This window comes from Ambystoma mexicanum, chromosome 2q (genome assembly GCF_040938575.1).
Source record: "Ambystoma mexicanum isolate Mex_15411 chromosome 2q, UKY_AmexF1_1, whole genome shotgun sequence".
NCBI lineage: Eukaryota > Metazoa > Chordata > Amphibia > Caudata > Ambystomatidae > Ambystoma > Ambystoma mexicanum.
This window is the reverse complement of record NC_090924.1, coordinates 65,918,748-65,940,806: the sequence shown is the minus strand read 5'-3', so window position 1 is coordinate 65,940,806 and position 22,059 is coordinate 65,918,748. Positions and strand designations below refer to the sequence as shown.

Sequence of the window (22,059 nt, the reverse complement as noted above, 5' to 3'; positions counted from 1 at the left end):
ACTCCTGCATAGGCTGCTGTACTCCTTTGTGCCAAACGCTTGCGTTGACAAGCTAGACTGCTTCTCTAAAGTGATACTCGAACTCCTGGTCATCATCTTCGTCGTAGTACCAGTTTTAAAGCAATAAGTCTGATGCTTTGTATTTTGTTTTTTTAGTTTCATCATGTATGTTAGGTTGACTGACTCCACAAAGAAACACATTGGCTCTATCTAGAGAGGGAGAAAGAGGATTAAGGGTTCGAGAAGGGGTTCAGTATATTAAAGCAGGGTTATACCGTGTTCTCCGATGATGGTCGTCCCCCAATCCCATAGAGGGAGTCCTTCTCCATATGATGCTCCCTCGGTGCACCACCCAATAGGGGACTATTGTAGTATGGACGTACTGCCCTGGTCCAATAGGAAAGGTCTCCCCCCAGGGGAGAAGGGACTACATCCTCAGATTCGTCACACTTAGCATTGGCTAAAATGTACACACGCATTCTAAACTCCTCTGACTAATCTCCAAACTCTTGGACTTCGGTCCCCTGAGGGCGTTCACCTACAGCACTTTGAGGCTATATCAATAGGGAAAGGCGCTGTACAAATGAAAAATTACATTTACAAGGTTGTCACCGTCCAGTCCCCATGCTAGCTTGCTGAATAGCTCAGCATCTCTGGAGGTCTATGATCCTTCAGAAGCAAGAACATATACCCACTTGCACTCTGCCAGTGCAGGAGTGAAAGAACCAAAAGTATGCCCTCACTGTCTCCACTCTCAGATTCTGGAATCTCCTACTCGTCAACACAAAACTCACCCCCTCACTTCTACAAACCCTTACACTCTCCCAACTAACCTGAAACTGGACCAACTGCTCTTCCCCAACTCTGTTTTCCTCCCCTGGTTGCTTAAAGATCCCTTGCCGCCAAATTGCCCTCCCAAACCCTCACCCGTTGTTAACTCCACGCTCCCCTGTATTGTTCCCTTGCGATCTGCTTCCCTCGCTACTTACTTCCCCCTATGACTTCCAAAGTGCTCTGTTGCTTCCCAAAGTTAGGTTTGTGCTCAAATTCCCTACTAATAATTTTTTTTAATAACCGTGGCTCTTTCGCTTGAGCGGGCTGTGTGCATTCTCGGATGGTGCTGCATGCTAGCCCCTTAGATTGCATTAGGAAAAACAGTGACTTCCACCACAGGTGCCTTTGATGCATGTCTATGATGTGGCTGCAGACTACATGTATGAGATGGGCTTGGACCAGATCTGGTGGCGATGATGTTGCACCTTTCTGGGACAGTTGCAGCACACAGAATATAGAGCACCTGCTTCACTACTGAGCCACCATAGTCAGATAACTCTTAACTCGGGTACTAGAACAGTGGCCTACCAGGGAAAACATTAATGGCCTTTCCATTTTTTCAGTTATAATGGGCTCTGGAGACCCCAAGCAGCTGTCCCATGTCGTCGGTCTTATGACACTGAAACATGCTCTTTTAATTCAGACATTAAATGTGCTCAACCCGCACGTTACAGGCTGCCTTTGCTGGCACTCTCAGGCCGCCACCTCCTTGCTTTGTCCAGCAACGTTATTATCACCTCATAGCCTTTTTATTCCATTTTCCACCACATTAGCACCTTGCTGTCAAAGAGCAATTAATAGCTTTCAGCAGACTTTAGTGTTTCAGCTCTCTACTGGCTACCTGTCTGTTAGGAAAGATTTCTTAAATGTGGGTAATTTTCCTTCCATGTGGCAACCCCTAAACTTTTTGCTGTTGTTTTTCACCATGATCTAGACTTTGCCAGCGAAGTGCAGCCTTCTGCTGCACTCCTCTGGGCTTTCGCTCCATTCTTACGGGGAAACTGACATGCCCTTAAGACAGTCAGTACCGGGAAACGTTGTTTTCCGTAGTTCTTTTATCATGTTGCAGCTTTCGCGCAACATGGCACAAGAGGGCACTGTAAGCTAAGTTACTGCTCTCTTGGGTCTCTAGTCTTCTACAGGCCCTAGATACTCTCTTTGGATTGTTAACGAACGGTGCAAGTGAATCACGGACGGGACTGGTGGCAGCGATCGTTTCTTTGTGTTTTTGAGCTCCTTTTGGCGTTTAAGCGCGTTTCTCGGGCTTAGCCCAAAATGATGGCCTGGCCCCAAAATGGCCAGACCACAAGGCTCTTTGTCCTGTCCTCTGACCGTCTTGCCCTCTTCACCTTCCCCAGGTCGAGCCGACCCGGGGCCTTCCTTATTTGGACATGTACTTTCCCGCGAAACACAGATGCTTTCGCAGGCTTCTACAGGCCTTGTGTGTGCCTCCAGGATGTGGGCTGGGATGTCTGATCCCAATACACATCCTGGGTGCCAGAGAGTCTAGTGTGTCGTGAATGCCTGGGACCTCCGTGGTCCGTGATAGGTCGACGTATGGTGTGAGTGTTTTGTGAGCAGATCTCCCATTGGGTCCCCTCCGTTTTGGCGCGAAGGGAACCGTGGATAAGAGGGGGCTGGAAACACCACTACCATGTCGATCTCCTGAGTTCTCATGAACGAAGGAATACAGGAGACAAGTATCCTGCAACTACGAGGCTGAACTGAGGAATCGCTGGTGACCCACTGAAGGACTGCTCCTCTGCACTGCTGTCGCTTGGTGAAACCCTTTCTACCTCTGATCGAACGAGAAGGCCTGTACTGGTACTTCGACCCCTTGGAATAGTGGGAACAACTATTCTCGGCATCTTCACCATCTCCTGCACGTAAGCCTTCGGAAGTGTCTCTGGGCCATCCAGTGGACTGACCAGCCTACCCAGGAGTCTTGCTCTGTAACCGCCGTCAGGTTGTGTTGTATTACGAGTCCTTGTCACTCTCACACGATTCATACACTTGGCATTCCTAAGTCTGAAGTGAGTAGTGTACATTAGGCTGAAATACACACGGCCACTCCGTTACCCTGCTGTGGTAACAAACTGTGCGGGTTCACTGCGTTTGGGACATCCTCAACTCGAACTTCTGCTGCTGCGGAATCTACATGACGCTGAGACGCCCCCTGCTCCTATCTGAACCTGCCAGCACTGAAACTGACGCGGAGAAGTCTGGGTCTGCCTGCATCGGGGACCGGTGAGTAGCATCGCTAGGAACTGGTCGCCCTCCTGCAGTAGCCCATAGCTTTTCCCCGCTGTGTCAAACAGCACGCCTTTCCGTACTCGCGCTCTGCTTCTGCCCACAGTGGAGGCTGCGCTTGAGTCGCGAAGCTCTGTTCATCTTCATTTGTTCATCGAACTAATCTGCCTGATTCCCTCGAAGAGACTCCCCTTTGCCCGTTGGCACCAGCATGTGCAGGTACTTTTGAGCACAAGGCTCCACTCTTCGTAGGGCTCGGACTTCCTTTTAGTTAGGTGCCTCTGAAGGCGGACTGGGTCTAACTAGTATTCGCACTGCCTGTTTTCCTCCCCATCTAGGTGGTCTACACATTTCGGGCGTCTAACTCGTTAGACTCGTTTGTTTTTGTATATATACTGTATTTGGTTGTGATGTGTTGGTTTACTTGAGTTTTATTGTGATTTCTCGCTACGGTCAATGTTACAAAGGCCTTGTAATAAATGTGTCTATATTTTTAATATAACACCTGCTTGGAGTAATTTGTAAGTGTCCTTGCTTTGTGTGCTCATTGCGGGCTTTCAGTCACCCTCACCCCTCTTGAGACCTAGTCTTGACCGCCGCGATCGCTACCCTGATTGGTCTGGCTTGTCCAGAGGTTACCCTGTTCCAAGAAACTAGGCTGGCCTTCTGAACCTCTGCTCCTCCAGGACAGAGTTCAGAAACCCATCTTAACACTGTCCTGCAATGATCTGCAGCTATTAACCACCACGCTGTATTCCCTTGACTTCGTTATAATTTAAGCACCCCACTGGTGTCTCTGAAATTTTGTCACAGCTGTAAGGAAAGAGGCTCCCCAGGAAACATCTTGAAATGCCCCCTATATCAGCCCTGACAAATCTTCAGCGGTCCCTGGGCCTACCCCAACAGCTAAAGCGCTGGCAAGGCTGTGGCCTTGTGTCCATCATAGCAGACAACCTCACAAAACAGCACTAAAATCAGAAGCAATCAGAACCAAACTCATGGGGCACTTTATCTGATGTTGCAACCACACAAAAAGCGTGAGATCAGCTGCAGTGTAGTGAGGTGACTGCTATTTATTGACTGAGCGTAACACTAGCCAGAACAATTGCTTTTAGTTTATTTTTGTCTTTTGGGGATTAAGTTTTAAATGTTAAGCTTGTAGTTAAATAATTGCTGCTGTGATAAGCAAAAAGATGGCCATGAATTCCAGATTCTAGTATTGCCATAGAAAACATAGGCTTCTGGCGACCAGCCCACATTACTTCATCCTTATGCCCTTTAAGTAAGAGATGCGCTTCCTCATAGTTTAGACATCAGAAGAGAGTGAAGGATTTATGTGGTTTGGAAAATGTACAGTTGTAATTTGCCCAAGCTCTGTAACCTAGAAACGACAACAACTGCAGGGAAACTTCCAAGGCTTCAGGTGAGCTGTGTATATTGTCTTTCATGAACAAATGGTCTATCCAAAGGGCCACCCCATTGCCAGGGCATCTTCTGTGCAGTGGCATGTACCCACTTAGAGGCCCAAACCCTGCAGTAGAATAATGGTCCATGTGGTCAACGAGGTGTGGGACAGCTGCTCTGCCTTGCCAGCATTGGGGGAAGAGGCCAGCACTGAGATCTTAAGGTGAGAGGTCAAATGTGTGATGAAGTGAAGGTCGAGGATGCGAGGGGTCGAGTGCCCAGTACTTGGGTGGTATTTAATGACACCCAACCACCCATCCATATGGGAAGTAGAGCCCCAAGCAGCTGCCCCCCATTTCCCATCCTCCTCCATCGCTATGCTCACACAGCCCACCTCTCGCTCTCCCCTCCTTTTTAATCTCGGTTTTGACCCTGCTCCAGGTTCTCAATCCCCTTCTCTTCTTTGTGGGTTTGGAAAATATACAAAGCTCACAGTGAAAATATTTACTCAGCAGCAAAACCTTCAGAGGAATTTGGGACATTAATTTGAAAAATCTGCTGGAGGACTACAATGGCTTCTTTCACTCCACTGCTGACCCTCCCGGCTCTCCCCTCCAGTTTTCCCGTCTACCTTTCCCGTGCTCCCCTCTCTCTGGCCTCCTCCACCTTTCTTCTTTTACACTATTTGGATCTACACTCTCTTTCTCCCTCAGTGGCCATCATCGCTTCTCTTGCCCACGTTGCTTCCCTGACGCCCACTCTCTTGGGCAGCCCTCCCTCCTTCCCTCTCGGCTGCACTCTCGACCCCTTCTCGATGCTTTCAACCCACGTCGCTCATATCTTTCTTTCCATCTCCTTTCTGTCGCCTTCCTCTGTAGCGTCGTTTTCCGTAGCTCTTCATTGCTACTGATAACCCACGCCGTTGCAGACCTTTTCTCTGTTCGCTTCTCCTCCCATTTCCCAATTACCCTTTCTCCTGTGTTTGCCCATGATTACTTCACGTCCTTTTCGTGTGTAATGAGTTGCTAGCATTTCTTTCCTAGCATTCGTGTCCCCAAAATATCTGTTGTTCCATTCTCTGTTTTTCAATTCACTGAGTTTTTAGTCCACCCTCTTCCTAGGATCCTCTCGGAGAACTCCCACACACCCTCCTGCCTTGCTCCCTCCCAAGCTCTGCCTCACACTGTCCCATTCCCTCTGACTCATTCTGCTTCCTCTTTCCAAGTCTTCTTCTCGGCCTTAAAGTTTTTTCTCCTTATTCTTGCCCCTTTTTTCTCTGCTTCCTTGCACCCACCCCTTTCTCTCATGTTTTCCTCTTTACTCCCTTGCTGCTTTGTCATCATATACCCATCCACCCCTGCACACCTACTTGCTTCTTTCACACACCTTTCTTTCTTCCAATCCTTTTCTTGCTGCTTTACTCTTTTCTTCCCCGTTTCACCTTCTCCAACCCTCCACATTGCTACAGACTTGCCTGCTCTCCCGTCGCAAACTTGGAGTATCTCCTATTTTCCCCCTCCCTTCAATGTCAGGCTTTCTCCAGTGCACGTCTAATAAACCCTGCCCCTTTTACTCATTTTTCGTTTCCATTCACCCTCTTTCCTCCCTTAGCTCTGTTGTTTTCTAATTCCTCTGGTCTTCCCCTCTCTTCCCTTTCCTCTGCCTCACTTCATACACCTATTTTTCGCACCCTCATTGTTTAACTCTCATTCTTTTCCTCTTCGTCCACATCCCTCCTGGTCTTTATTTCGCCCACTTGGTATGCCTCGATAGTTTTATACCTCTGCTTTTCCCACTCCATCATTCCTTCTACGCCCATATTTCCCCTCCTTATCCCCTCACGTTTTTATCTTCATTGCTCAGTCGCCTTCCTCGCATTCACTCTTCCTCCGCCCTTCGCCTTACTACTTCTTTTTCTTACCCCTCCCACTCGCCTTGCAGTCATCATTTCCCGTTTTCTCCCTCTTTTCCTGTGAGCTCATCCACCTCTTGCCTGCACCCCGCCCGTTACCTCCAAGTCTTCGCCGCCTTTCTTTCCTAGTGTTGCCATCTGGCAATGGAGGTAGCCCCCTCCCTCGCTACTCCCTGTAATATAAAGCAGCCCTGCAGGAAATTCACCTGAAGAGCCAGTCAGGAAAGAACAAGAGTGAGACGCAGAAATCCCCTGCGCCTGTTCCAGGCCCACATCTGATAGATTATCCCAGAGACCGCGGGAGCTAATTGCATCCAGAGCTCGGGCCTGCCAGCCCCGCTCAGGCATCGCTGACGTCAGAGGCCTAAAGCCAAGCTCGCGCTCAGCGCAGACCCATCCATCAGCCGTTAAAGGCACAGCCAGCGCGAGCCTCGTTCCCGCCCGGTGCGGGCGCTCCGCTTTTCACCGAGTACAGCCCCACGTCAAAGTCCGGAGTTGAGTCCCAGTTGCTGCAACCGCTTCCATTGCGATCACACGCTCTGTAAAAAACGCATCCTTCATGTTTTAAAGGCCAAGTCACACTCGGCCCAGCCTCAATCCGAAATACGCGCCATGCCATGCTGTTCCCTCACCGTGAATACCTTCACTCACCTCACTTCTGAGAGGCAGTTTCGCCACTGTTAACTAACTTTAGCCACCTCATGACCTAGTGTAAGCCTAGTTTCTTCACTTGCCTTCAGCATCTCTAATTGGAATATGAGGCCCCTTTTTCAACTCGTCTGAGGCACAGCCTTGAGCACCCATTTTAGTTGCAGGAACAGTGAATCAGTTTATCGTTATTGGGTGTTCAACCCGTTTTTCCCCTCAACAGCCTTCTTGTTCTACAAGGCAATTCTTCTTGACACTCAAAAGTGAACAGTGGTGAAGAAACAAAGACCCTTCACTAGAACATTGTGCGTGTTCAAGCGCCATTTGCTAAGGGTGATTGACTCAGCGGTGCATTATGTCTCCTTTGTAGGGCCTGGCCGGGTGTGCTCCGGTGATTGATGGTGCACTACATCCCAGGAGAGACTCAGTGATGTGCGGGACCCTTACCCTCGATGGTGAATCTCATTGATGGAACGGAGATGCATAGGATTGGATTGACTCAGAGGTGTTTGACAAGCCTGCCGAGCCTGTCAGTGATCGATACACTCAGGGGGTGGGGTGAGGTGGGCCGGGCCTTGTTGTCTCTAGGGCTGGAAGCGTTCAAGTAATCGACACAGTCATGCCTGTCCTACCACCTGCAGGTATTTGTCTGTTCCCTAGCTTTACCAACTGGATTCCTCTCCACAATTCAATTATTGTACCTGGTGAAGGCCCACTGGGATAGAAAGATGTAGGTGGTCCTTGGAATGAGCAAAGATGAGCAGGAACCAATTCCCTTTAGGAGAGGGTGTGCACAAAGGATTGGAGCGGGTGTAGGACCCGTCCCCGGTTTGGCTCAGGGGACAGAGTGACAGTAAAAGACATGGCCTGTCACTTCTACGGCTCAGGGCACATAGAGTGGCAATGTGATGCACAACCTATCCTTGCTAGAGCTGGAAGGGTTTAAGAGAATGGCACAGAGATGCTCTGCCTGCCATTTCTATTGCTAGGTGGCTCTGGTGATTTATGCAGAGGTGCTTGGCCTCTCCTCTCAAGATGGGGGGGGGATTGATACAGTTGCATAGCATAGCATCTCTAAGACTAGATGGCTTCGTTGATTGACACAGAGGTTGCAGGCTGGACTCAGTGGATTGATACTCAAACGAGTGTCCAGTCACTTTATTCTCATTAATGCCATATTCCCACTGATACAGGCCTTATTTATGGCCCTGCTTGCAACCCTTGTGATACATTATAGACACACACACACACGTTTGCAGTCTTTGAGAAGCAGTACTTTTTATTAAAAAAATCATATATATATATAAAATGTCCTTTTTACAATACAAGTACATGACAATGACGCCTCAGCAAGAGACCTCCCCGACAGAAACGGGAAGACCCCTCTTTTATAAATATTTTTTACAAGAAATGTTCTCTAAGATTTTCACTGTTCCAGTTTTCTTCTGTGCCATCACTCACCTCCAGAAAAAAAAAAATCTTGCGTTCACAAAACTGAAATTCACGTCGTGTATGATGATTCCTACATCTGTGACCCCCAACTTGGAGTGCAGTGGGATTTGAGGAATGGAGGAGGAATCCGCGTGGGGCTGAATCCACATTCACAGCGTGGATCTCTGTTGCCCCAGGACAAAGGGGGTGGGGGAGGTGATCCCTCGTTCATTGAGGATAGGGTTTATGAAGCAGGAAGGGAGTCATTTTAGAGGATCATGGGAATGCTAATGCATGACATTCATGAGACAGACCGAGACCAGCTCTAGGACACCAAGCGGGTTAATCCCACATGCACAAGGGTGGGGGATTCATGTGGTACAGCAAGGGAGTTTCTATGAGACCAAACAGCTAATCCTGCATACATAGAGGGCACGGATCATGAGCGGCAGAGAGCATTTGTGTTATATGAGAGGTAATCCCTCATTGTTTAGGGGCTAGGAGGCAAGAGAAAATGCTCTGTGGTACGAATAGGCTAACTAATGGAGACAGAGCAAGGATCGCAGTGGCAGAAAGTAACTAATTACCTCAAGGAAGGGTTCATGAAGCAGCAGAGAGTGGCCTATCTGTGGCAAGAGATGGATAATTCCTCATACACATAAACTAAGTGGCAGAGAGCGACCCCGTTGACCACAGTTTGGCAAATCCATCCTGTCGTGGAGTCTGGGTTCATTGGATACAAAAAGGATCTCCGTAGTACAAGGGGTAGGCTTTGGGGACTTTGGTTCCAGACTGTAAGCTTGCATGCAAGCACAGGCTCATGGGGAAAAGAGAGGCTCTGAATGACATATAGGGGCGGGCAGTCTCACGTACAAGCTGTTGGCCAACGAGGCGTGAAGCGGTTATCTCCGTGGCACCATGGGGGATAATCCTCCTGTCTACGGGGTAAAATACATAAGGCACAGAGGGAGAATCACACTGCCATTCTAGAGCACATTCCTCTTACACAGCATGCAAAACCTATAAGCCACTGGGGCGGCGGTGGATATCTCAACTCAGAAGAAGCAGAGGAAAGAGCTGTAATCCTTTGTACAAAGGGAGCAGGAGATACAGAGAGAGGATCTCATTACACAAGGGTGATCTACTTCCAGGCCCAGGTAAATCGGCCTGGGGCTTCCTGGACCAGCAGGGAGCCCCCACAACCTGTGCCACACGAGAGCCACTTTCCAAGACTGCTATGCCCAGACAGCATGTGGGTTGAGCATTTGAGGCTTCTGCAGCCCCCTGTGGCTCTTGGCACGTCCTACACCCTTTAAGGGTCTCCAGAAGGCATAAAAGGGCGTCACATCACGGACACTGTGTTTAAGTACATGAAGGCTGGAGAGATGTTGCTGAAAGTTGGGGGCGTAGTATGTATTTTTATTTTAAAAAAATGAAAGCAAGAAGTCACCCAGACTAGCTGTGTTCTCGAACCAGTAAAATCCTTCTGATAAAAGGTGCATCTGTGATTTCCACTAGCCATGCTCCTTTTTTTCTCTCCATTTTGTATAAAAGTGTATTCCTGATTACCGAGTGCTCAGAGTGGGAGTTAGAATACTTGGAAGTAGCTAGGATGTCATCCTGGAATGTCAGTGATATCTGGCAGAGTCCTATGCCTGCCTGGCATCAGACATTTTGTTATTGACTCGTATACTTGTGAGAATTTCTTGCCTTAATGCATTTGTTTATTGTGGGAGTTTTTCCACAGCTTTTTCTTTGCTTTCTAGAATTCCTAACTAGAGCAAGATGTGTACCACAAAGTAGGGCAATAGCACATTCAGTCTCACATGGCTCATTAGAGCCATTACTCACACGTAGAAAGGCCTGACATCTTATCCTGCCTAATGGTGCCCATACTAAATACTTGGTGCCATGTTTACCTAGCGAAAGCAGTATTGTTTTCAAATGATCTCTTGGGCCCCTCAGGGATGATTTTGTGCTTGGGTACTCAGGCTGAAATCTTGGGGGCTTTCTTCATTCTTGAGAATGTTTTCTTAAGTTTTCTTATCTGTTACTTTCTAGAATTCTCTTGAGTGCTGCGTTTACTTTCTAGAATGTTCTGTGCCGTGTCCTTTTCCCTATGGAGTTCTGACTTTGTATATGCTCTTTTTTATTCTGGACAAATCTCTTGAATTCCCAGTGTTTTTATTTTCTAGCCATATCTCTTAAGGACTCCTTTTTTTAACTCTCAGGGATGATCTCTTGAGGGCTCGTTGTACACTGTGTGGCTTTGCTGAGGCCCTGCTCTTTACTCTCTGCGATTTGTACCTTTAGTCTTTGGAGCAATCTCTTAAGGGTTCTATTTTAGCTCTGTACTTAAGAGCTTGATATTTCAGACCATGTTCACTCCCCACAGAGGAGACTCCAGGCCCAGGTCTGAACACAGCTGGATTTAAGATTTTTCACACGCAAATCTCATTGTTGGTGACGTTCCCAACATAGTCCATTTTGAGGTGTGCGTATGCTACGTGGAGCAGACAGTAGGTGCTCTCGAAGGTCCGTTTCACATTTCCAGCAACAGTTATTGACCATTTTCACTGTCCAGTCATGCAAGGAAATTCGTTTTGTCTGTAACTTTTCAATAAAGAGCTGTCCCTTGAACAGGTTTCCAGGCATGTTGCAGATGTCCCTTCAAGATGGCCAAATAAGTTTACCAAATCCTCGTCCAGGACAAAGCAGGTTCTAAAAGTATGATGGTTTTTCTGCTGTGTTGTTATTGTTACTGTGGCAGCGCTGGTGCATCAAGGGAATCTCGTACTCCAAACCATTGGGCTCTGGCGGCTTTTGGTCAGGACTACGTCGGTCTCCGTTGTCAAGGCACTCCTTCACCCCTTCCAGTTCCATGGGACCAAGGTCACGGCCATCTTCTATGTGCTGTTCAGAACGTCTACTCCGCAGGTAGTATATGGCAGCTGCCACAGCTACGACCAGCAGAAGAGTTGCAGCCAGCGCGGGTACTATCATAAGAGTCAGGTTGCTATCTTTAGTCTGGATGACAGGAGCATGGTGCTGTTTAGTTAAAGGGGCAGTTTGGGCCTCCACACAAGACTTCTCCTCAGAGTCCCAGTCGTCAAAGGGCTCTACGCAGATGTGATACGTGGAGTTAGGCTTCAGGCTGCGGACAGTGTAGTCGGAGAGTGAGGTGGGGAGGTTGAGCGAGATCGGACGTTTATCTGGGCCGGACAGATTTCGATAAGTTAGGCGAATGCCCTTGAGCTGGGCTCTTGAGTGGATATAACTGTGCAGATCCACCTTCAAGGAGGTGCTGCCTGTTTCTTGGATATTGATGTCTTTGGTGGGCTGTGTGGGCATTGCGGCCACAGTCACTGTTGGCAGGGTGCTAGATGACTTCACTTTGGACTCGCAGTACAGCCCCAAGAAGCCTTCCAAGCAGGCACACTTCAGGTGACCATCAGCATCCAGTTGGCAAGAGCCACCATTTAAGCAGGTTTGAGGTGGGCAGAGCTGTTCCTGGGGGTGTTCTGGTTTTCGTGCAGCTGGAATTGGCGCATGAGTGGAGATTTCCTGGATCAGGGTGGGTACCTGTGTGGGAATACTTGTGATGAAGTCCAACAAAGATACACTGCTGGTTGTCCTGTGTAGGATCGGCATTGGTGTTGTTGTTTTGATGGTGGTTGTGGCCGTTGTTGTAGGGCATCCAAAATCCATATGCTCTAAGTTTCTTAGGATCTTGCCTGCATTCTTTGGCGGGAAATGACACCTTGTTTCATCGGACCTCATGAGCGTGACTTCTCTCTTATTTACCCACCCAGCAAACCAGCTCATCTGGCAGATGCAGTTGAAAGGGTTCTTGGCCACAGAGATGGCCTTCAGCCTGGTGGAGAAACTGAAGAAGTCCTGTGGGATGGTTCTGAGGTTGATGTTGCTGATGTTCAACTCTTGAAGATTTTGCAGGCTGACAAAGTCCTCATGTTGTAGATGTGAAATGCGGGCATTTCCGGCCAGGCTTAACTTGGTTAGCCTTTGCAGCCTATGCAGAACCATGGGAACCTTAGCCAAATGATTGTCCGAAAGGTCTAACTCGTGGAGGTTCATCAGGCTTTCAAAAAGTTCGTCATTCAGGGTGCTGAGGCCCAAACCTGCTATTTTCAGTGACTCAAGGTTAGAAGTGTCAAAAGCTCTAGCTTCTAGGACAGGGATTTCATTCCAGCTCAAGTCCAGCAGTAGAAGCTGTGGAAGATTTAAAAGAGGTGCTGCTGTCAACCGGTTATTCTGCAGCTTCAACTCTAGCAGTCTCTCCAGGGTGTCAAAGGCATTTGGATCAATTCGCTGGATCTGGTTGCCATTCAGATAGAGGCGTTCCAGCCGGCGCAATCCGTGGAAGGTCTCGTTTGTGATCTCCCTAATCTGATTGGAGGACAAGTCCAGGTTGTTCAAGTTGGTGACCGACTGAAAGGTATTCCTAGGGAGGCTTGAGATCTTGTTTTGAGACAGGTCCAAAAGTTGAAGCTCGGGGAGACCAGCAAAGCTGTCCTCTTCAAGGTCGGTGATACCGTTCTCAAAGACGTAAAGATTGGCAGTGTTTTGCCGTAAACCCTTTGGCGTGGTCGGACTACGCCGAGAAATGCAGAAAACTGTATATGGCTGGTTACACAAGCAGCCTTGGGGACAATCCTGGGCAGAGATGGGCGGGAGCAGCACCAGAAGAACCATCATCAGCAGTGGACACATCGCGAGCTTTCTGTGAATAACAAAAAACATTGTTAGCATCATAAACAAACTTTTAAAGATTAACAGCATTGTATACAAAATGCATGAACATGCTCGGTGCCAGATGTATGTATGACAGTTAGTGTCACCATGGGAAGGTTGTCTTTGAAAAGAGTGTTGTCCTATAGCAGATGTCTTTGTATGGGGTAAGTTGTGCTGTGAGTATGGGTAGATGGTTTTTCTAGGACACAGGTTTGCAACCTTTGGCTCTCCTGATGTGTTGGACTACTACACCCATCAGCCCTAGCCACAATAGTCAATGGTGAGGGATCATTTAAGTCGTAGTCCACAGCATCTAGCATGCCTCAGGTATCAAACCCCACCTATGGGGAATGGTTGTCTAATAATAAATTACTTTAATTGGGAGAGACATGGTGAAAATGTGTTGTTCTCTGGTCAATATTCAACAGATATGGGATTATTTGGGAAGGCCTGGGTTAAAAAAAAAACTTAAATGCGCTATTTTTTCCCTGGAGAAGATCTCCATTTGTGACATAAAATGTGAGTGTCGTTTCATGGTTCGGACACATTTCATAAAAACCAGTTAAACGCCATTGAAATTCAAGATGTATGAAGTTCTTAAAAAAACAGGCTGGGATACCTATACAATAACAGTACAACGTCAGTGGTAAAGCAACACCATGTTTCCAGATCTAGGCTTTCATTTTACAAATAGAATTGGAAATGGTACTTTGGGTTTATGGGCCTGGTTATAGTGGGAAAACAACACATGTTCCAGAATGCATTGGTTGTGAAATGAAAGTCCGGAGCGGGTCTTCTAGTGCCCCAGACACTCCTAGTTGTCTTTTTATAAAGTGAAATCGTAGACAAGCGGGTTGTGTGTGACCTCTGATCCATTAACATTTAGGTTTTGCCTTTAATTTAAGGAGCCAACGTTTTACTGGCGGGCGAACGCGACGACGAAGGAGGCATGGCGGGCGTCGTCCCTTAGTGCGGGTTTCCTGGCCAGCCTCCACTTCCCGCCGGGGACACTTGGTGGGCCAACACCGGAAGGAGGGTGGAGGGGGGGTGAGGGACCAAGAGAGAGCAAGGGCCTATAAGGGCTTTCTCTCTCGGTCCCCGCTTTCATGTGAAATCTACGGCACCCAGGAGTAATAGACTCAGAGGAGGCCCTGGGAAGAGGGGCTTGGAAGCCATTCGCACCCCAAATGCAGGGGGGGGGTGGAAAGAGGAAAGCGAAGAAAACACAAAGGTCAACAAGGTAAGTCAGGGGGGAACAAGATGATGGTATGGTGGCACAGTATGGTTGGTAAAGAGGCAAGTGGAGGAAGGCATAACGGAAGGATAATACTTAAGGGTAAGTGGGGGGACAGGGAAAGGGCTCGAGGGGTGACAAGAGGGAACCAGGGGGGCGAAAGGTCCAAGAGGTAAGGGGGGGTAAGCGCAAGGCTGGGGGGGAGACGGGGGGTACTTGGGAAATAGAGAGAGCGTCACATGGAGGTCAGCAGGGGCGGGAGTATGCAGGAGTCTGGATCACAGGGAACTGAATGTGGAGGCAAAGGGGGGGGGTCGGGCGTAAGAGAAGAGAACCGGAAGGGGGAGGAGTGAGCCGCGGGATGGAGGGTAAGGACTAGGGATAAACTGAACGGGGGGGGGACACCAGGGGTAAGATCACTGAGGATGGACTAAAGGGTGAGGGAACCGGGAGGAATGGAATGTAGGTGAAGCACAGCACTCTGGGACAGAAAGGTGAAACTGGAGCCCTTAGCGCTAGAATCAGATGCTAAAGGGGTAGGGTAAGGAAATCCGAACGCCTCAGAGTTAGAGTTGGCACCGAAAGGGGATGGGAGCACAGAGCAGAGTAGAAACGTGTACTGTGATATTGGACACCGAAAAAAGTGTCTGGGGAATGTGGACTGAGAATAAGGGCAACGTGGAAAGTGTCTGGAAAAGTACAATACAAGCAATGAAATGGCCATGGGTAGAGAGAAATTGGTAGGTAGAGCCGGGCTCAACCGGAAGGGTCCACCGGACACAGACAGTGGGGGGGAGGGGTGTACCTATGAAGCCCCACTCAGCGTAGAAGAACCTGTGGTGTGCTGGATACACGGATCGCCTGTAAGATAACTCCTTCACTTTATGCAAATAAAGCTTGCTGTGGCAGTATGAATGTGGCATGAAGGAAAGGGTGCAATGAGTGGGGGGGGGCGGCGCGGCAGTGGGTTGCCCCCGCTATGGAAATGGACTCTTCTGGGAATTTGTGTGCAGTATTTTTTCCCCAGCTAGCTCCTGTGCCCCTATAGGGCACACAGACCGCTGCCCAGCGGCTGGCGGCATCGTGTACAGGAACTGTCATCTCCCACCCAGCAGTCCTGGATGCGACAGTCGTCCAGGCTCTGGGTGCCTGATGCTTTCTGGCGATTTTCACGTATCGACAAGTGATTTTTGGTATCAATGGTCACAGAACATGTCGGCATGTACCATACACAGCATGGTGACGCAGCGAGCAGTGGTCGAAGTAGGCGGAAACAGTTGGGAGCAGTGCTCCTCTACTTTTTAAAAATAAAATTTCAACTTCTTCCTATACTTTTATTTTAAAAAGAAACCGTCCCGGAATGGGTTCGTTTTAAAATAAGTGTGGGAGAAGCTGAAGCTTGCACAGTCAGTGCACTGAACGTGCTCAGGCGCGTGGTGATGGGGTATATGGAGAGCAGGGGCAGGCAGGCCAGCCAGAGTTCCACCACTTGTTTTCCTACACTGGCATCGAGGCACACGTGAGAAGGTGGGGGGTGGGGAGGTATTCCGGGGAGCGGCGGAAGAGGGGCGCTTCCGCGTTGATCATCGGGGCTTTTGGACTGCTCACTCTTTATTTACCTTTTTTTATTTTTACATATACCTGTTTATTTTTTAAAGGGTAAACGCCTGTTTTTAAGCATATTTGTCACTTTAATGTGTGAAAACAAGACAGATTTAATGAACGTTTCCAATAAAAGGTTAGGTGTTACCACCAAGTCTTTTTTTTTTCTTTTTTTATGCAATTGAACGTAAAATACCGCATAAATCAAGAGTCCACATTCCATCATCTGAAACAGTGCTCCAAAAACCAGCACCGTGCCATTAAAAACAAATAAACAAAGCACGGCAGGCCGCACGCCAGCGCTTCTGCAAAAGTCACAGTTAGCATCAAATTACAGCGCGTCATTTTTCACCCAACCAGTTATTGCATTCTTTCAATTCTTCCACACATCGCGCTTTTGATGCCATTTTATTGTTCTCCCCCTGATTTCTAGTCGGGATTGTGCAACAGCCCACTTGCCAAACAAAGCAAGCTTTGCACAAAGAAGAAAGCGGCCTGCCACGGCTTCCAAGTGAGCATACGTGTCTAGTTATAGTGGCAGCCTAAGAAGGCATGGCCGGTTGATATGTTCAGTTCTCCAGTATTTACATGCACCCATCCACCCCGTGCTGGTCTTACGGCACCTTACATGCACCCATCCACCCCGTGCTGGTCTTACGGCACCTGGCCTTGTTAAAGGTGGCATATTGCGACCCTGCCAGTGTGTTGCCAGACCAAAGTCTGTGCAAAGGATGGGAAGTTTGGGGAGGAGGTGATGGGAAAGCGAAAGTAGACTTTTACATGACCAAAAACAGAGAGGGAAAACAATTGGGATGAGTGAGAGGGGACGTGATTGTGCGTGTTTCTCAGATGTGGTCAGTTATTGGTAAGCATGAGTGTAGGACTCGAGCGAACTACAGCACAGCTGGAGCAGAGTTTTATTGTGATGGCAATATCTAGAACAGATGACACATGGTACTAGATATAGTTCGATGGTGAGTGGTTGTGTGATGGACTTGAGAGGTGCTCAAGTAGGCCCTAGTAGTGTGGCGACTTTCACAAGATTAGTTTGTAAGCAGCATTCCCTATATCAAGGAAGAGCACTGGGTTTGCCAGGCCATCTGACTGCAATGTCGGTGCCAAGAGTTGGACGTGTATAGAAGTATGCCTGGGGAGAACATGGAGAGAGGGGAGACCTGGTGGAATTTGTCCAGTAATATTAGGTCCTGTAAGCAACGAGCTAGGTATAATTCACTGTAACATAATCAAATGACATTCATAACAAATGGCTGAAGAGACCAGCTACAACAGCACCATCCTTCAGATGAGGAAAAAGCAACTGCAGGGCCAGTTGCATTCTCAATAATGCTCATTCAATGTCCAAATGACATCTGTTAACTACTCTTTTAAGGCAGCCCAATTTTACTCTCTTTGTTCTACCCCATACATTTTGACAATCTCACCAGCAAGAGGAGGGGAAGAATCTTCCTCATAGACGAGCTTACCTCCACAATTACAGTACCCTCCACCAGCATCCCGGTTATGAATCCCATGTGTGCATGTTTGTCATGGATACCACAAGGATTTTATACTTCAGCAGGATCTAGGCCTGTGCTTCTGTGCACAATTCTTACATAGAGCCGGTCATTTGCTCAGCAGTAGTTGGACTTGTGAGCCTTCCACAGTGTCAGGGTCAGCCTGGGTATGTTGAAGCCATTCCCAAGAAACACAGATGGCAAAGCCCTTCTTCTTACTACCCTAGACCCGAACAACATTTCGTAGGGGTTGCAAGTCATAAATTCGAATTTGCCACGTTTAAAATAGTTCCCTGAAAAGTGAGGAAATAGCCTCTGTTTTTTCTGTTGGTTTCTTCATTTATGTCACGTTACCACAACTTCACCAAACCCTAGGTATGTGGTTGAGGGAAAAGTGCTTAAGACTATTTGGCTCAGCAGTTGTCATGCTTGCGAGCCTTCTAGTGTCATGGTGTGCTGCCTTATTCTTCCCTTTGATCATTTTTTTCCTCTAGCGAATACCGCTGACGGAAGCACAGTACGTCACTGCACAGAAACGCCTATGTGCTCTGAAACTACTACAATAGTAATTTGGAGCAGTTGTTTATGTGAACATTGTCCATTCCATTAGGGAGGCATTGGGTTCAGTCTGGGAGTTAACTTTGCATTCTGTGTCTTTTAGTCCTGGAGTTCCACATTATAATTCCGGGACTACAAGTCCCAGAATGAAAAGTTAAGACCAGGACATGTATCTGCAGTAAAAAAAAATATCATACAACATCCCACGTACAGAAGCTGTACCGTGGGCTCTATCTTGCAATCTGTTTGGGTCCAAACTGAATTTTACATATTCACCCTTATTCATAAGGATCAATGCATTTAGGATCTCTTTTGATAGCCGAGGGTTGGGTTAGCCTAACACAATGCATCACTCTGTTCCTGGCACAATGGCACGTGGTGTATGGGACCATGGTCATGGCAGCATTCCCTTTTTTCTAAAATGTCTATTTAATCCAATTCTTAAATGCCATTGATAGTTAAACCAGCTTTTAAGCAGTGTGGGGTAAAAAGCACTTTTACCTTCTGTGGTGTCCGGACCATGTGGCGACTTAAGTGACTCGACCAGGGCAATAGTCCTGCCAGAGTGTTAACATCAACCCTGCTCAACCTTCAGCAAGCATGGTTTTTGGAGGGCCCAGCATGCCCCTCAAGCACCTGCCCCCAACCAGTTGCGCTCTAGGAAACCAGCATCAGGAACCAAATGCAGCTCCATATGCACACTGCAAGACGCTTTACGGAAAGGCTGTTTAGTTTCTTCCTCATTATGTATTACAAGATTATAAGAACGTCTGTTCAGGTCCCGTAGACTTCCACATTTCTGTGGGTGTTAGAACTAGGAGGTTTTGAGCAGAGCATTGAATCCCATCGGACTGCCTGTGTTCCCCAGGTGATGATGGCTGTTCCACAGGCAGTGAACCATGGCAGTGAAATGCCTGTCTTCCTGGCTTTTTGATGTAGTTTTGGAGATGGCAGGAGGGAAGATCCCCCCCCCCCCCCAATGCCAATCACGGTGACACCTCATATTCTACAACACGGGTAAGATTTTGGCCTACGGTGGCTGCATGTCCCTGCACCACCCTTTCTGCTTCAAAATATTCCATATGCACACGAACATGGCGGTATGCCTGTTGTTAAAAGGTAAAATGGCTGTTGACTGTAGCAGCCACGTTCAGCTCACACACTCAAGAAGCACTGTTGTACTAAAAAACTCTTCCTCTTTCCATCAATAGCCACTCCACCCCACAGATGTCTTTATAGGACTGGCACACATTCCCCAGAAGGCCCACTGGGCCCAAAGGATTGTAGGGCAAATAAGTGGGGGGTAGGAGGGGGAGCAGAAGCCCCTCAAACAGGCACCGGCTGATCCGTTTGGAAGAGCTCCTCTATTGAGAAGAAGCCAGGCAAAGTAACCTGGTCTATGTGGAGGTGCCCACTCAGGAGGGTTTATGACCACATTTTAGCTTGTGCCGTAACAGAGAAGAAATATCCACCTGCATATCACTCTGGTCACGCACAGGACTGTCCAGCTCCAGAAAGCTAGCCAGTACTTTAGTTAACAAGACGGCCAACGGACCAGGGCCTGCCTCCATCCCTAGAGCGTAGACTGCAGGGACATGCACCCTCTGTAGGCGTCTTGGACCACAGGACCTGACCATTGGCTATGCTGACGAAGTAGGATGGGAGCTGTAGCCCAAAACATCTGGTGAGCCAAAGGTTGCAGATCCCTGCTTTAGTGGATCTGCGATAGTAACCCTCAGGATCATCATTGAGAATTTGCTTCCGAAGCCCCAACAACTGTCGGGCACTGATCGAGTTTGATCCAGCCCAGCAGGACAGAATCGATGGCCCTGGAGGCCAGACCGTCTTTATAACTCTTATGTTTTCATTTGTTGCACACCAAACTCTCGGAACTATGCATAATTGCTGAAAAATGTGCTGAGTAACGCCACTGACCACTATTATAAACCCATGTAGCGAGGGAGCACATCTCCCGCGCCCCTCCTTTCTCCATGCCTGCCCGTTCCCCGACCCGAGCCTTCTCTCCACACTCCCCCGGCGGGCAGGCCGGGAGGACAGTGCTCTGGCGGCGCTGGAGTGTGCCTGATGCTCACTGACACGGATACCCGCTCGGTATCTCCGCGTTATCCTCCTGGAATTGTGACCTTTTGGCTGCTGCATAGCTGAGATTCAGCCAGCTGTCAACAGTGCCTCGCGCCTCCCTGCCCGGCCAGACGGGGCCTGTGCGCGCATCCTCCTCTCCGGCAAGATACCTTTAAACTCCCCCTGAACTCTCCACCTCCACAGAAGGCCGCTGAGTGGGCTACAGGGGCAGGACTCCGCCTCTTAGTGCCTTCTGTATGCTGGCACCAGGGCATGGTGAGTGGGCCACAAGAGCAGAGCTGCCACTATTGGTGAGTGCCTTCTGCAGGCTGGCACCAGGACATGCCTAGTGTGCCACAAGGCAGGAGTACTCCCAATAAGTGACTGCCTTCTGAAGGCTGGCACCAGGACATGCCTAGTGGGCCACAGGGGCAGGAGTCCCGCTATTAGTGAGTGCCTTCTGTAGGCTGGCACCAGGGCATGGTGAGTGGGCCACAGGGGCAGGATTCCCGCTATTAGTGAGTGACTTCTGTAGGCTGGCACCAGGGCATGGTAAGTGGGCCACAATAGCAGGGCTGCCCCTCTTGGTGAAGGCCTTCTGAAGGCTGGCACCAGGACATGCCTAGTGGGCCACAGGGGCAGGAGTCCTTCTATTAGTGCGTGCCTTCTGTAGGCTGGCACCAGGGCATGGTGAGTGGGCCACAGGGCCAGGAGTCCCGCTATTAGTGGCTTCTGAAGGCTGGCACCAGGACATGCTTAGTGTGCCACAGGGGCAGCAGTCCCACTATTAGTGACTACCTTCTGAAGGCTGGCAGCAGAACATGCTTAGTGGGCCACAGGGGCAGCAGTCCCACTATTAGTGACTACCTTCTGAAGGCTGGCAGCAGAACATGCAGGTGTGGCAGCTTTGGTCCTAAACATTTCAGAACCGTGCTCCGTGTCCCCTGTTACTGGAACTCTAGAGCCTGTGTGATGTTCATGTGTAACTGGTAGTGCTGCTGCTCCTGGGTCCTGTGGTACTTTTATCCAAGGGCTATCCAGCAATCGCACCAACAGGATTGCAACAACCCGTTGCAGAGCAATGCCTCAGTTAAGTAGATGCTCTCCTTGCACACCAAGCCACTTGCTGTGCTGCTGAATGATATTCATCCAACGAACCTGAAACCAAGGGTTTAAATCCGTGTAGTGATATCAAATGTCACTGCATAAATTGGCCGTGTTAAAACCGCCCACGCCCTGTCGGGACATTGCATCGAATGTTGGGTAGTTGTTTGCTGAGTAGAAGTCGAGCATATAGCATCTTCTTGTCCACCCTGGAAAGGGGGAACGGTGTGCCGTAGCAATGCCGCCAGCAATACCATAGCAGTCAGCTTTCTTGAGCCTGGTGTGTGGCGGGGTGGAGTGTCCGCGACCTATCCTAGGGTTGCTGTGCAGAGGATACTATTGTTTGCTGCATATATTAATGGTACATCCTGGCTGTGTCTGTACTTAGTCCGGGGCTTGGCTGAATATCGGGGTGCCTCACTGCATTGGAATCCTGTTGGGTGGAGATTTCACGGTGACATCTCCTCTCTTCCAGTGACTGTGGCCATGGCCTTTCCGGGATTATCCCAGTGGTTCCTCCCTGCTCTACCAACCCCCTCCTCCCTTATGGGCCTTTGGGTTGTTCATTGATCTGTCCTAGGTGGCCAGTGTTGACTGATGCGCTAGATTGGACAGGTGATAATCTTGGTTACACAAGACGCGCAGCCAAACACTGCTACACACATTGTGGAAGCTGCCTCTCGCTGCGATCCCAAAAGTCGATTCAATGTGTTCACCCCTTGTGGAAGCAGGCG

General features: G+C 48.8%; 2 protein-coding genes across 2 annotated transcripts in view; one reads left to right on the top strand and one right to left on the bottom strand.

The window, feature by feature from the left end:
* The window catches only part of CORO7 (coronin 7), a 1,792,839-nt gene that overhangs the window by 983,552 nt on the left and 787,228 nt on the right, over positions 1-22,059 (top strand). The window lies entirely within an intron of this gene.
* VASN (vasorin) overlaps positions 8,301-22,059 on the bottom strand; it is a 45,541-nt gene continuing 31,782 nt past the window's right edge. The window contains exon 2 of the mRNA XM_069646848.1: positions 8,301-13,220. Within this exon, the coding sequence (XP_069502949.1) occupies positions 11,201-13,210 (2,010 nt within the window). The 5' untranslated portion in view covers positions 13,211-13,220 and the 3' untranslated portion in view covers positions 8,301-11,200. The remainder of the gene's footprint in view (positions 13,221-22,059) is intronic.